This window comes from Tenrec ecaudatus, chromosome 1, assembly GCF_050624435.1.
Source record: "Tenrec ecaudatus isolate mTenEca1 chromosome 1, mTenEca1.hap1, whole genome shotgun sequence".
NCBI classification, from domain to species: Eukaryota; Metazoa; Chordata; class Mammalia; order Afrosoricida; family Tenrecidae; genus Tenrec; species Tenrec ecaudatus.
Window position 1 is genome coordinate 23,803,126 of NC_134530.1, and position 15,696 is coordinate 23,818,821.

Here is a 15,696-nt window from a genome sequence, read left to right on the forward strand (position 1 = left end):
TGCTGGAAAGGGACACTGGACGTGCCCAGCGGCGGAGCACCATTTTCCTCAAAGCTGCAAAGGAAAAGCTGGCTTCCCGTCCGGCGTTCGGTTTCGAAGGCGTCGGGAAATAGATGACTGAGCGGCGCAGGGCCCAGCCCACAGGTGGGCAGAGCGAGGCTGGAGCCGGGCAGCGCCGGGGGCGCGCACGCTGCGTCCTTACGGGGGCGCGCACGCCGGCCAGCGGGCGGGGCGGGGCCCGGCGGGGCGGGGCGGGGCCCGGCGGGGCGGGGCGGGGCGGGGCGGGGCGGGGCGGGGCGGGGCCGGGGCGGGGCGGGGCCCGGCGGGGGCGGGGCGGGGCCCGGCGGGGGCGGGGCGGGGCCCGGCGGCGGGCGGGGCTGCCGTAGCGGCGGCGGCGGCGGCGGGCGCTACAGTCGGGCCGGGCGCGGGTCGGAGGCGGCGGCCAACCGGCCATGGAACAGCCCAAGAAGGCGGTGGTGGTGACGGGTACGCGAGCGGCCGGGGCCGGGGGCGCGCGCGGCGGGCGGGGGGCCGGGCTGCAGGAGGTCTGGGCAGGACTTGCTGGAAGTGGTGCCCGGCTGCGGAGGTGTCATCGTCCGGGAAGCCCCGCTGGTCCCGGCCACCGAGAGAGTGGGGGCCAGCGCCCGGGACAGCGGGGGGCCGGGCAGGGTCTCCACGCAGACAGGCTCCTCCAGCCCCGGGTGGAGACGGTGACCCTGGGGACACCTGCTCGGCCCTGGCTGTCCACTATGCTGGGCTCCTCCCTCCTGCCCCTCCCAAGGTCGGCCTGTTCCCACCCCCGGCCCCTGGGGACAAAGGCTGAGTTGCGGGCAGGAAGTACCCCGGGTGACAAATGAAGCTCTGCGCAGTCACTGCACCCCGCGCCCTGCGCTCATGGGGGGCTGTCCGCCGCGGCGGGGGCAGAAGAGACGCGGGAGACCTCAGGCTCTGGTCCGGGACTCCGGGCGCAGGGTCTCCTGGCTGCCCGAGCAGTGTTGGGACCGCTCCCCGAAACCAGCTGTTCCTCCTCCTGGAGACTGCCTGCCTGGGGCCACAAGGCACCGCCACTTCCGCCCCTCTGAGTGGGTGGGTGGGGTCACTTTAATCCGCCGTGGGGCGGTGGGGGCGGCTGGGGACTCCCGGCCAGGATTAACGCAGGTGTATTGTGGTCCAGGAAGGCCCGGGAGGTCAGTCTGGCCCAGGGACTCCCTTTCAGACAGATGAAGAAACCGCTCACCTGTTCAACAGGTGTGTGTATCGTCAGAGGCTAGAACAGCAATGAGGTTTACTCCACTCCAGGCCTGGCAGGAGTGAGCACCTCGTGTGAACCTGGGAAATCAGCGCCATCTCGGTTTCGCAGAGGGAAACCGAGTCTCAGAAAGGCCTTTCACTTGGGTGCTACAGGCGAAAGGGATCTGAAGTCTGTAATTCCCACCCCCTCCTTCGGTCTGTCAAAGGAACTGTACCCCCTCTAGGTGCTGATGGACAAGGATGACCCCCCTGAGTCTGGGGCACCCTCCCATGGTGACAGTTAGCTTTCAGCTGCTTTAAGTGTGAGCAAGTGGTTAGGAGAGGGGTGGCAGGCGCCTCGGGTCCCCGTTGGAACCCAGGCCCTTCTCTCTTCGGGGCAGTCCGCTTCCCTGGGCAGTGCCTTTGGGTCCCCTCCTGTAAAACGGGCTCATCAGTGCCCCTCCATATCCATCACCATCAAGCCGATTGCGGCTCAGAGTGACCCGTGGTGTGAGTCTGGGGTTGTGCATCTTTGGGGGAGCAGCTAGCCGTAGTTTGCTCCCAGGGAGTGGCTGGTGGGCTTCAACCACCGACTTTGACATTAGCAATCCAGTGCTTAACTCCAGGAGGCCCTGGAGGGAGCCCCAAAGGCCACACGGAGTGCTCAGCACGTTATTTGGGAGTCCCGCTGCTCCCATGGTGACTGTGCACCTGGAAAGCGGGCCTGGGGCTTGGGGGGAGTGGATGGATGGGGTGACATGAATGACATGCCCGGGGAGACCCACCCACGTCCCTAAGGTCCGGTCCTCATCGACTGTGTTTCCCAGACACCTCGGTCCAGCTGGGTGCTGGGGATACCACGTAGTAAGGCACTCTCTCACTGCCCCTCCACTTGGAAGCATGGCCCGGGACGAGAGAGAGGAGAAAGGTCACTGGGCATCCATGGGTCTGGGGGCCAGGTGGCCGTGAGGGCAGGGAAAGGAAAGGTGCTCAGGCCACGCTGTTGTCCCCAGGACTTGGGAGCAGGCCCCCGAAGCTCTCAGCACAACTGCTCCGGTAACTGCTGGAGACCGGGACTCCCACCAGGACCATCCTTGGTGACCTGCTTTTTTTTTTGGCTACTTTTCCAGGGTTCGGCCCTTTTGGGGAGCACACTGTGAACGCCAGCTGGATCGCAGTCCAGGTAACTCGAGGCCGCGGGGTAGAAGGACAGACACCCCAAAGAGGTCACTCGGAGGCTGTGTGTTATAGGCTACGTAAGCCCAGTCCACACAGCATCTGATGGGTTCAGGATCAACGCTGGAATTTGTGCGTGGCCCCTCACCAGCCAGGGAATGTAGCTCAGACTCTGAGTCCACCTGCCAACCCCACGGGCTGGTGGTGGTGGTGGCAGCTGCCGGGGAGTGAGGCCCTGACTCTTGGAGCCCCTGAGCACAGCACAAGAGACACCCCGCCCCCAGTCCTTCATCTTCCCCACGACTGGCTGCGGATTGGTTTGCTGTCATCATACCATTTTCCCTGGCCGAGTCACAAAGGCCGACAGCCAGGCCTTTCTTCCTAGTCCAGATCCTGTTCAGGATCATAGTGACCCACGAGCCTCCACTGGCTGACTGATGGGTAGTGGCTTCGTGGCAGGCACACTGCTGGGAATTGAACCCGTGTCTCCCGCATGGAAAGCAAGTGCTTTACCACGGAGCCACACTGCCACCTTCGCATGGGGAGGTGGGAGTGATTGCCGTCAGGTTGAGCCGTACTCCTGGCGGGTCCCTTGTGTGCGGGGTACACTGTTGGGCGGGGAGGGAGGGGGACGTGTCGTTTCAAGGCCGGGACCTTTCAGAAGCAGATTTCAGAAGCCAGGCCTGTCTTCCGAGGTGCAGCTGGTTAGGTGTGAACCCCCAACCTTCCAGCTAGTAGTTAAGTGCCTAACTGTGCTGCCCCACAGCAGGCGGGGGTCAATGTGGTTAGTCGGGTGCCCACTTGATGGATGAGAGACTGAGTCCGGGGAGGTGCAGGGGTCGTCTGAGGGCACTAAGTCCAGAAATGGGCATGTGACTGACTCAAGAGTGCCCCATGCCCCCCCCCCAGTGCCTGTGGCCTGCTGTGAGTAAATACGACTGGTGTGTGAAAAGTGGGGTTCACGCTCACTCCCCTAGGAGCCCCCAGAGATGGGATCTTTCTCCTTTTTTGCACAACCTTTCCTGTTACTTATGTGGTGACAGGTCCCCAAATGGCAAACCTGAGAACACCCTGGTGTGTCTTGGTGGGAGGGGGATGGGGACCAGACAGACAAGGGGCCTCTAGAATGTGTCAGGGGGTACAGTGGCCATGGTTGTCTCTCTGCCACCACTGGTGGGAGATAGGCTGAGGACGAGGTGGTCTTACCTGCTGTCTCAAGCTGGGGGCTATCTGAGAAGGTTCTGGTTTTTTTGTTTTCTTTCCTTTGGAGGGACAGACTGGGGGACAATGGGTGAGGGAAAGAGGGAGATGTCATCCCCTCGTGTAATTCAGACCAGCAGGGACCAGGGCCAGCCCCCAAGTTAATCTTAGCCTATTAGATCCCTGATTTAAGGCACCCAGCGTTGACCCCCCCAATTCAAAGCCAACTTGAAATCACAGTGTGTCACCCCCACTCTCAGGAGCCCTCACCTTTTGCATCAGCCCTGCTCGGGACCCCAAAGCTCAGGCTGCCTCCTTTTTTTTTTTCCCCTCGGGCGGGACGAGGGAGGAGCCCACGGCCCTGCCCACTGTGCCCGCTCCCCAGGGCCCAGACAAAAAAGAACAGCGTGTTTCTGAAGGCGCGTGCATCTGGCTTTGTGGCGGTTTCAGACAACGGGCTTCACGGGCCTGAGTGGACACAAAGGCGGGTGTCTGAATTCCTGGCCCCAGACACTGTGAGCTGCATCTTAAGCAGAGGGAAAATCAATGGAACCATCTTTGGGAATCTCTCCAGCTCCAGGCTTGGGGTGGTGGGATGGCAGCCTTTTAATCCCGAGGCCCAAGGGGTGAGGGCTCTTTGAGGGGCACCCCAACCTTCCAGACTTCTGTGGGGGGCCTTCCCAGATTGCTCCAGATACTCATGAAACAAGAATTGGGGGACATTCCATAGCCGAGGTAGACGTTGACCATGGGAAGAAAGAAAACACAAAAACGGAAGACGGCAAAGTGCTAGCCGAAAAGGTCGAGGGGTCCAAGCTACCCAGAGGTGCCGCAGAAGAAAGGCCTGGCGTTCTGTTGCCTGCCATGAAAACCCTCTGCACACACGGGCGGGCGGCCAGGGTGAGAATCAACTTGACCACCGCCAATAGCACATTCACCCCGCAGAGCCTGGAGGCTGGTCACACCGGGCGATTTCACGTATTTGACTCTGTGCCACCTGCCACCAGACCACATTCTAGAACATTCTCGCGGGGCAGAAGCTCCCTCGGGTTTCTTCCCAGGTTTGTGTGGATCATGAGGGCTGGTGGGGGTCTACCCAGGTCGTAAGGAGCAGCTGCATGGGTTTTCAGAAGCCTAAGTCAATGTGCCTGTGTGTGTGTGTCTGTGGGGTGGGCGCAGGGGGCCGCCCAGGAAGCCTGGGCGCTGAGGGTCTTTGGGGAAGTGCTGGCGCAGGGGATACCTGTCCCCTTCCCCAGCCCCTGAGGTCGTCATTTATAGCTTTCCTCTCTCCAAACCTCCCTGTGACTGTGTGTGTGTGTGTGTGTGTCTTCTTTCTCTGGGAACTTTGTGTCTGTCTCTCTCTCTGTCTTTGTATCCCTGTCTCTCTCCTCTGTCTCTTCATCTCTGTGTTGTTTGTGTCTCGGTCTCTCTCCCCAGTGAAGTTGAGCCCCCTCAGAGGGTGTCTCTGCTGGGGGGAGGGCATCGGTGTGCTCCTGGATCCCGCCTACGGGCCCTGGCAGGCTGGCAGTGTCTTTCTCTTCCCCGGTGACTTAGGTGGGAGTCGAGCCCCTGGGCTGGGCAGCGGCCTGCAGCGTCCCCGCCAGAGCCAGCACAGAGGGGCCGGCGGAAGGCGTGTGGACATCAGGGGACAGTTGTTGCTGTAGTGAGGCGTCTAGACAGACCTGCTAAGGATATTACCAGAGAACAAAGAGGGCCTTTGTCCCGGGGTCAGGGAATCGGTCAGCCTCGCTGGCACTGGCTTGTCAGGTAGTCTGGGGACAGTGTGGTTGCTGGGACGCCAGGCCTTGCTCCACATCCCAGGGTGTGTCTATAGTGGGGTCTCGGCGTGTGAGATGCTGTCCCTCCGTCCCTCCCACCATCTAAAAGCCATTGGTCTATGGGGACAGAGAGCACACGGAGTGAAGTATTTCACTAGAATACAGGCTGCCCGCATCCTCAGAACTTCATATAAATTTTAAACTGGCTCCTCCCCATTGTTTATTTTTCCTTAAACTCTTAAACTCTTTTTTTTTGCTGCCAAGTTCACTGCCATTGACTCTTCAATACTGACTCAGCGATTCTACAGGACCGGGTAGCCCTGCCCTGGTGCATTCCTGAGACGGCTGTAACTCTACCGGAGTAGAAAGCCTGATCTGCCCCCCAACTGCGCTAAAACGCAACATAAAATTTGCCACTTGAACTGATTTCTGAAATTGTGGTTGAAAAAAAAAACAGAGGTCCCCCACACTTGCCATTTCTGCAGGTGCAGGAGCCGGGTGGGGGTGGAGCGGTGTCGGAGTTCCGCATTGGGTTGCTCCCAGCAGGGTCGGCAGTTTGACACCACCGACTGCTCCCGGGGAGAAGGAGAAGGTTGCTTCCGTAAGGAGGGTTGCAGTGTCGGGAACCCACAGGCATAGTTCTATAGGGCCGCTGAGAGTCAGTGTGGACTCAGTGGCAGTGAACTTGCCGGTAAAAAATTGAGTTTAAGGAAAAATAAGGAATGGGGAGGCGTCAGTTTAAAATTTATCTGACGTTCCGGGGATGCGGGCAGCCTGTATTCTAGTGAAACAATTCACTCCGTGTGCTCTCTGTCTCCACAGACCAATGGCTTTTAGATGGTGGGAGGGAAGTGGGGACAGCACCCCCACCCTGAGACCCCACATAGGCACACACCCTGGAAGTGAGTTTTTCAGTGAGGCATGCAGAGTCCAGTGGTATTAATTCAACTTTTACCATAAACTGTCCCCAAATTCCTGTCCCCCACCAAACACCTCCACTCAGTGCCCCCAAAGGTTGTGTATTCGGTTCCCTGCCTGCCCGCCCGCCGTGACAGCCACTAACCGACGTGGAGCTTTGCACACTTGCCCAGTGTCATCATTTCCGGGAAGCGGGGTGATTTTTAAGGGAGCCGTCGAGTGGAAGTCATGATGTTATGCAACCACTACATCTTGCTCGGTGCAGAACGTTCTCATTGCCCCCCTGCCCCCATCACTTCACCCCGACCCCTACAGCCCGTGGCAACCACTGATCCACTTTCCGTCTCTGGGGACTTGCCTGTTTCGGACAGGACGTGTCAGCGAATCACACGCCACGCGACCTCTTGTGTTTGCCTCTCGTGACTCAGCCTCCCTGTTGCTGCTGCTGCTGCTGCTGTTTCTCGAATCGCTGTCTTTGCTGTGCGCCCTACCAAGCCCACGCCCATCGTGGGGTCCTGTGTGTGGAGGAGGACTGGGCCAGGGGCTCCCCAGGGGCAGATCACCAGAGCTGACTTCCAGGGTGCCTGCTGGTGGCCTTGACCCTACACCTCCACTGCAGGTCTTTGAGCACCTCACTGCTTGGGCCACCCAGGGACCAGCCCCAGCAACCCCTTTCTCGCTCACTGCTGTGGAGTCGATGCCGACTCCAGGTGACCCTACAGGACAGGGTCAGTGTCCGAGACGGTAACTCTTGGAGGGAGTAGAGAGCCGAGCCCGGAGCAGGGGCTGGGGGTTTGGAACTGCTGACCTGGTAGCTATTTTAGTGAGATAAAACTCAGGTCCCATGATTTTTGTTATTGACACAATATTGTTGCACCAACCACACCACTATCACTTCTAGAACATTCTCTTCACCCCGAAGGAGACCTTGTCCCGGTTAATAGGCACTACCCATTTCCACTGCCCCTGAGCCCTGGCGGACCCTGAATCCACTTCCTGTCTCTTTGGAGTTGCCTCTTCTGGACCTCCCTTTCACTGGGAACAGCTACCGTTTGCCCTTGGAAGTTGGCTTTGCTCACTGGACACGATGGTTTCGAGGCTTGCTCTTTTCAAAACACTTGTATGGAGGGATGATTAACACCTAGCACTGGGTACCCATCTTACGTGTGGCTGCTAATCACTTTGGACAGATATGCCTCCCAGAAGTGCCCCAAACCTCAGCCACCCCATGGAAGACTTCCATCCTTCCAGAATGTTCTCCCAGCCCCGCTGCTCAGTCTGCAACTTTCCTTGCCCCAGAGGGGGCTGCTGAATGGTGTGTGTGTTTAATAGACTTTATTTTTGAGAAGTTAAAGGTTTAACAACAGTGCGTGCAGAAGGTACAGAGTTCTCATAGACAGCCCCCCACCCCCTCCGGCGTCCTGGATGTTGAGTGGATTCTGACTCACGTGGTGGCGTCGGGTGTACCCGAGCAGAACCACTCCAGAGCGCTGTCTGGGCTCCAAGCGCTACAGCAGGAGATCGCCAGACCTTTCTTCCACGTCTCTTGAAAACCGGTCCGATACCCCAGACTGTAGATGTGTCGTCGAGTGCGGCTGTTAGCTCCCCCCAGGGAATTTCCCTCAGCACCCCGCGACTCCTTATTGGCCCCGTGTTTTCCCGCAATTAGAGTTGAGAACATGGATGAACCAGGATCGATCGATCGATACCCAGCTGAAGTCCGTAGTTCTCACTGGGGTTCGTCCCCAGCGAGATCCAGTCCCGTGGGTTTTGACATTGTGTGATGACATGTGTCTACCATGCCTGTGCCCTACAGTCTCATTTTGCAGGTCTCAGAAATGCCCTTGGCTCCACCTAGCCATCTACCCTGCCCCCCCCCCAGCCCCTGGCAACCATAGGTCGGCTCACTGCCGCCCCCCTCTGCCCCGTCCCTGGATGGTTGCAAACACTGACCCCCTGGACGAGTGACTGACGGGGAACCCCAGTGGCGTTGACACGTTGCGATTCCCGTCAAGCGTCGCGGGCCGGGAAACTCTCAGGGACCATTCTACCCTGTCATGTAGGTTCACTAGGCGTCGGCATCCACTCGGGGCAGTGAGTGTGGAGGGCTTTGGGGGACCTCGAAACACAGAGCTGCTGCTGCTTCCCCAAAGCCAGAGCCTGGCACACCCCTGGGGCAGTTCCACTCTGCGCTCACGGGATCCCCAGGAGTTGGAACGGGTTTGACAGCCACTAACAACTCGTAGGGTTTTTATTTTTGCTTTTCCCGGCACGTCCTGGTTTGGAATCATACAAGGTGGACGCCTCTTCAGTGTTGCTGGGAGACAAGCAGGTTTCAGTGCAGCTTCCAGACTAAGATGGACTAGCAAGAAAGGCCTGGCAATCAGCTTCTGGAAATCCCCCAGATCACAATGGTGTGAGCTGGCACGGGGGTGGGGCGGGGCCCCGGTGTGACTCCTCACCGTGGACGTGGGCCATCTGTGTCCTGTTTGCTCATCAGTCTGTTGGCGGCGTCTCCCGGCCGCCATGACTAGCACCGGAGTGAGCCAGGTGTGCGGGCAGTTTCCGTGCGGACACACGCCCTCAGTTCGTGGGGAGAGACCTGGGAGTGGATTTGCTGGGCCAGACGGTAACTCCAGGTTCGTCTTGGCCTCTTCCTGCCTCTGCCTTGAGAGCAGTCTTTCTTTCCCTCAGAAAGCCTTGGTTCCCTTAGTAGAGAGCGTGGTTAAAAGCCAAGCCCCGGGCACTGGGCGTGTGCTCAGCCCTGTCCGGCTGGCAGGGTGAGCTGGGGATTGTACGTGTACATCTTCAGTGGCGAAATGCTTGCCTCCCACGCAGGAGACCCAGCCAGTGAACTTCATGTTCGTGGGGCTCGTGTGTTGCCATGACACTAAGCAGGTTTCAGGGTGTTGGCAAATGATGAGGCACGCGGCAGAAAGGCCTGGCGATCGGCTTCCCAAAGCCCTCCAGTGAAAACCCTGTAGGTTTATTTTTACCACCATCGGATCCGAAATGGACCCGGGAGAAGGCCCAGGGCCGGGCAGCGTGTTGGCCCATTGTGCACGGAGTGACAGCCACCGGCAGCGGCGGTACACTCACCTCACACCCCGTGCCGGCAGCAACAGCACACCTGTGCCACACCACACCGCCACAACGCTGCAGGACATCACCTCACGCCCGTACCTCCCGCTGTGTCCATATCCCATCTTGAGTTCACACCACGCCCGTCAGTTCCAGTCCAACCCACAAGGTTCGTCCTCATCTTTTCCATTTCTGGATCTGTGCCTCCTTGGACCATGGAGGAGGCCCCTGCATGGACCCTTGAATCCCTGGGTGACACACACAGTGGGCACACGGAGCTGCTAGCAGAAGTTTGAATCCACCCAGAGGAACCGCAGAAGAAAGGGCTGGTGAATCACTTTCAGAAAATCAGCCACTGAAAACCCGGTGGAGCACAATAGTCTACTGAGGTGCGCAAAGTTGCTGGGATTTGGGGTGCACTCAGTAGCAAGGGGTTCGTTTGACCCTGTGACACCTGGCTCCTCTGTGTGCCCCCGGATTTAGTTCTTGACTCAGGAATAAGCAGAACGTCCCTTCCGGACACTAACATGCCTCTGTGGAGGAGGAACTCAGCTAACTGGAGCGTCTGTGTGTGTGTGTGTGTGTGTGTGTGTGTGTGTGTGTGTCTGTGAGAAAACAGTCCAAATACCATGCTCAGCAATTCCTTTCACTCGTTTACAAGGAGTAACTTTAAAACCAGTGTAGAGGTGAGGGATGTGCTATGAGATTAGTCTTCATTATTTCATACATGAAGAGATCACACACATACAAGGAGGGGGGTGCCAACAAACCGAGGGACAAGGGAAGAATAAGCGATCTAAAGTCGATGGGGAGGAGGGCATGGGGTGCTGGAGGGTGGGGCTCGATCAAGGGCAATGTAGCCAAGAGGAATTACCAAAACCCAAAGGAAGGCCAAACATGAGAGTGGGACGGGAGGAAAGTAAAAGGAAATCGAGGAATGAACTGGGAGGCAAAGGACAGTTACAGAAGTCTAAATACAGGCATGTATATATGCAAATACATTGATCTACAATAACGGGAATAGAGCTATGTACATACATTTATTTATAAAGTATTACGGTAGCAGATGGACATTGGGCCTCCGCTCAAGTGCTTTCTCAGTGCAGCAGTTCTGCTAACACGGCACTGTGATGCCCACCTTCCCTGGCACCGCCACTGAAGACAAAGCACGTGCATAAGCAAATGTGGTGAAGAAAGCTGATGGTGCCCGGCTAGCAAAAGATATAGCGTCTGGGGTCTTAAAGATTTGAAGGTAAACAAGCGGCTATCTAGATCAGAAACAACAAAGTCCACATGGAAGAAGCACACCAGCCTGTGTGATCAAAGACCCAAAACAAAACACAAAAAGCATGTCAGTGGCAGTAAGGGGAAGGGGAGAGTGGAGACCCAAAGCCCCTCAGTAGTCAATTGGACACCCCCTGTCAGAATGGCCACCAGGAAGAGACGAGTCAGTCAGGGTGCAGGGTAGCACCGATGAAAAACACACAACCTTCCTCTAGCTCTTTAATGCTTCCTCCCCACCCATTACCATGACCCCAATCTTATCTTACAAATCTGGCTAGACCAGAACATGTACACTGATACAGATAAGAGCTCAAAACACAAGGAATCCAGAACAGATAACCACCCCCACCCCCTGGACCAATAAGGGGAACAGTGATACTAGGAGGGGCAGGGGAAGGGGGTGGTAAGGGAGAACCAATCACAATGACATATAACCCCCATCCCAGGGGGGACGGACAGCAGAAAAATGGGTGAAATGAGGCAGCAGTCGGTTTAAGACATGAAAAAATAAATAAATGATTGATGGGGGATGGGGGAGGGAGGGGGGCGAGGAAATGAGCTGATGCCAGGGGCTCAAGCAGAAAGGAAATGTTTTGGAAAAGATGATGACAACAGCTATAAAGATGTGTTTGACAAAATGGGTATCTATGGATTGTGATAAGAGCTGTAAGAGCCCCCAATTAAAAAAAATATTAAAGGAAAGAAAAGAAAGCTGGTGGGGAAATTCCACCTTTTATTCCAGTTTTCTGCCAGCTTTTTGAAGCCCCTTGGTGCCAGGCTGGCCGGGGCCATCTGTTGTAAACGAGGGTGAGCTGCTGCTGTCTGCCAGCCACTGTCCGGTGACTGGCTGCGAGACCCTGCCCGGCCCCAGGTGCGCTGTGCCCGGGCCGGTGAGGATCCCTGGGTTCTCACGGGCTGGTTTTCAGAAGTGAGTTGCCGGGCTTTTCTTCCGAGGCCCTCTAGGTCAGAAACCCCACCACGGCCTGCTCAGCTTGCTAGCAACACAGAGACCTTCACGGTCAGGCAGGTGGTGGCTGCACCTGAGGGGCCTCGGCTGAAAGCGGAGCCCGGGCCTCCCTCCTGGATCGCCCTGCTTCACCAGCCTGGCACCGTTCACGCGGTGCTACATTTAATAATGTGCTTTAGAGAAAAAACACACCGCTAGCAGATGGAGCCCAGGTGTCAGGGGTCGAAGCCACCTTTACGGAAGTGAGCGAAGCAGACACAGGTGAGCGGGTTGACACGAAATGTCCGGGTTGAGAGAGTGCTGCTGGGGACCCCGCTCCAGAGCGTCTTGTCCTGCTCGGGCCGGGGCGGAGCTGTCCCTGGGCCTCCGGCTGGTGCTTTCCTGCAAACTCACATTGTCCACACCCATTTCCAAGGAAGGAACCGGATTCGTTACTTAAGAAAGCTGAGGGAACAGCCGTCAAGCGCTGCCTCCTGGCTGGCCTGTTTCCAGTGTGAAATTCCGGGCTGGGCCTGACATCGCCTCTGGGGGTGGCAGATGGTGAGTGAGACCTTGAAGTGGGCGTTCACTCTGTACGTTTTCAGCTTCCCAGTGGGATTGGGATAAAAACACAGGGAAAGGCGTGCCAGAAAGTTTGGAAGGATTTAAAATAGGAATCTGGACAGTGTCCCAGTTTTTAACAAACAAAAGGGGGTTGGCAAGAGGTAAACTCTGGATCTCCAAGGGCCGAAGCTGGAATGTGGGGAGACACCAGGGGGTGCATGGAAGAGCCGAGGGAACAGGATAAGGGTCAGAGAGCAGAAGAGGTTACAGGGACCAGCATAGGGGACAGAGAACAGCATGGGCCCAGGGAACATCTTGGGACTTGAGGAGACAGTGGGGGACAGCAGGGGTCACAGGGAACAGGGTGGAGCGTGGGTAGAGGCAACACTTTGGAGTGTGGGGGTAGCATGCTTAAGCCGCAGGCTCCGGAGGCTCTGTCCTGCCCAGGGACGGATCTCTGCAGTGCATGTGCTCTGGGAGCCCCTCCAAGAGAAGATGGTTAGTACAAGCCTCCATCTGCAGTTCTTGGTCCCCAGGCAGCATCTTGTATCCATTTAGGGCATCAGCCGAAAAGCGGCAGCTGCGTGCCAATCCGGGTGCTACGGAGAAGTTCATTGGTCCCTGGTTTCCCTTCAAACTGGGAGCCGGGTCCAGAGCAGAGGCCCTGCAAAGGATCAGATAGGAAATCTTTGGGGGCCACATGGCCGCCGTCTCCGTGACTCTGCTCTGCCGCTGTCGTGCCAAAGCGCTGTACCGCGTCGCCATGGCAGGTTGGCCCTGGCTCTTGGTGACCTCATGGGGTCAGAGGAGGACGGGGCTCCGGGAGTTTGCAGTGGCTGGCTGTCCTGAAAGAGCATCTGCGTGGACGTGAAACTCAAACGGCCGGCACAGTTGCTGCTCTCCGGAGCAGCTGCGACCGTCCCAGTCCTGAGTTTGAAGGTATTGAACTGCCCTGTGAGGTTTTCCCTGGCTGTCACTTTTGTGTTCCAAACCACCTTGTGCGTCACAAACGAATCCAAGTCTGTTTCAGTCTCACTTCTCCTTTTGTTTTTTAAAAATAATTTTATTGGGGGCTCCTACAACTCTTATCACAATTCATACCTACATCCATTGTGTCAAGCACATTTGTACATTTGTTGCCATCATCATTCTCAAAACATTTGCTTTCTGCTTGAGCCCTTGGTATCAGCTCCTCATTTCCCCCCTCCCTCCCCGCTGCCCCCTCTCTCATGAACCCTTGATAATTTATAAATTATTATTATTTTGTCATGTCTTACACTATCTGACATCTCTCTTTACCCACTTTTCTGTTGTCCGTCCCCCAGGGAGGAGGTTACATGTAGATCCTTGTGATCGGTTCCCCCTTTTTACCCCACCTTCCTTCTACCCTCCTGGTATCGCCACTCTCACCACTGGTCCTGAAGGGATCGTCCGTCCTGGATTCCCTGTGTTTCTAATTCCTATCTGTACCAGTGTACATCCATCCTCTGGTCTAGCTGGATTGTGAGGTAGAATTGGGATCATGATAGTGGGGTGAGAGAGGAAGCATTTAGGAACTAGAGGAAAGTTGTATGTTTCATCGATGCTACATTGCACCCTGACTGGCTCGTCTCCTCCCCACGACCCTTCTGTAAGGGGATGTCCAGATCGAAGGGTAAGGGGTCTGGAGGGCTGGCCCTTCTCTTTCTGTTTTAAAGTTCCGACGTTAATGATCTATTTTGCTCCTATCTGTTCTTTGGTTGGTGGCCCGTCAAGAAAGACACGCTCCATGTGATCGCAGAGGCCATCTTGTCCAACCCGTAGCAGTGTCCCTCTGACACCCGCCCAAATGTGGTTCGTGTTTGTTCTCCCCCCGCCGCGCCTCCTGGGCGATCTGAACGTCTTCTCCTTGGAGTAAAGACCGTGTTTCTCTCTTTCGTTTCCTTTATGATAACGGGGTCGGACGATAACGTCTCCTGTGAGACTGACTAGCTCTGCTGAGCAGAACGTTCTCTGACTTTGTCCGTGTCTTAGCGGTGTTTGACAGACCCGCCGTGGTTTTTAACGGCTGTATCATGTACCAGAGTTTGCTTACATCTGTTTGTTTGTTTGTCCCAACAGTTCATTGGCATATAATTCACATACCAACCAACCCAGTAGTTCAGTCCCTTCAACAGCCGTACAGTCATCACCACAACGCGTTTTAAACCCTTTTCTTCATGTTTGTGCTCAGTGGTATTAGCTCCTTGTTCCCTGACTCCCCTGATTTACCCCATCTTCTTGGGTTTTCTCTCGTCCCCATCTTTTTTGCTATCATAGGAAACACAGCCGTGCCGGTGTCAGTTCGTGGTTGTGTGTGTGTGTGTGTGTGTTTAGGGTCTATACCAAGTGGCGAGATTTCAGATCACGAGTTATTCGTGTCTGCGTTTGGTTAAGGCATTGCCACGCTGATTTCTACAGTGGCTGTACAACTCTGCAGCCCCACCAGCAGCGTAAAAGCGTTCCGATCTCTCCGCATCCTCTCCAGCATTGATTGTTTTGTTTTCTTGAGTTTTGCTGAGTGTTGTGTGAGGTGGTGTCTCACGGTTTTTTTGTGTTTCTCCAGTGAACATAAATGACCCTTCATCCTTCACATGATTGTTTGCCACCTGGATGTTGTCTTTAGTAAATTGTCTATTTGTATCTTGTACCCATTTTTGATTGGGTTATTTGTACTCTTCGTATTAAAGATCATAGTTTTCCATAGATGTTTGGAATTAGCCCTTTATCGGATATTTCATTGTTAAATTTTTTTCCTATCTGTGAGTTCTTTTTCACGCTTCTTTTTGTTTTTAATAAATCATTGTTATTGGGGGCTCTTACAACAATCCTTCCATCAGTTGTGTCAGACACATTTGTACAGGAGGTTGGCATCATTTTCAAAACATTTTCTTTCTGCTTGAGCCCCTGGTATCAGCTCCTCTTTTCCCCCTCCTTCTCCCAACCTCCCACCATATGAGTCCTGATAAATTATAAATTATTATTATCTTTATATCTTATACCGTCCACTATGTCCCTTCACCCATGTTTCTGTTGTTTGCTCCCTCTACCCTCTTGGGTTCGTGTGTCCTGTGTGTCGAGAGCTCATCGCTGTACCAGTGTACGTGCTCCGGTCCAGCTGGATTTGTAAGGTAGAACTGGGGCCATGATAGTGGGGGAGGAAGCATGAAAGAACTGGAGGGAAGTTGTCTGTTCTATCAGTGCTGTCCTTGAACCCTGCGGCTTGTCCATTTCTTGTGACCCTTCTGTGAGGGGTGTCCAATTGTCCACAGGTGGGCTTTGGGTCTTCACTCCAACCCCCATTGTTTGTTTGGGGTCTCCTGATACCTGATCCCGTCAATACCTTGTGATCTCACAGGCTGGTGTGCTTCTTCCATGTGGACTTTGTTGCTTCTGAGCTAGATGGCTACTTGTTTAACTTCAAGTCCTTAAGACCCCAGATGAAATATCTTTTGATAGCCGGGCACCATCAGCTTTCTTCACCACGTTTGCTTATGCACC

At 55.7% G+C, this 15,696-nt stretch overlaps 1 protein-coding gene across 3 annotated transcripts in view; it reads left to right on the forward strand.

Annotated features, from left to right (window-relative positions):
• The first annotated feature begins 372 nt into the window (after window positions 1-372).
• Window positions 373-15,696, forward strand: part of PGPEP1 (pyroglutamyl-peptidase I) — a 31,619-nt gene continuing 16,295 nt past the window's right edge. For 2 of the 3 annotated variants that reach the window (XM_075549024.1, XM_075549026.1), the window contains exons 1-2: window positions 373-486; window positions 2,361-2,413. In XM_075549024.1, coding sequence (XP_075405139.1) covers window positions 453-486; window positions 2,361-2,413 — 87 coding nt within the window. In that variant the 5' untranslated portion in view covers window positions 373-452. Of the gene's footprint in view, window positions 487-2,360; window positions 2,414-12,057; window positions 12,175-15,696 lie in introns of those variants that run through there. The other variant, XM_075549025.1, reaches the window with a different exon arrangement.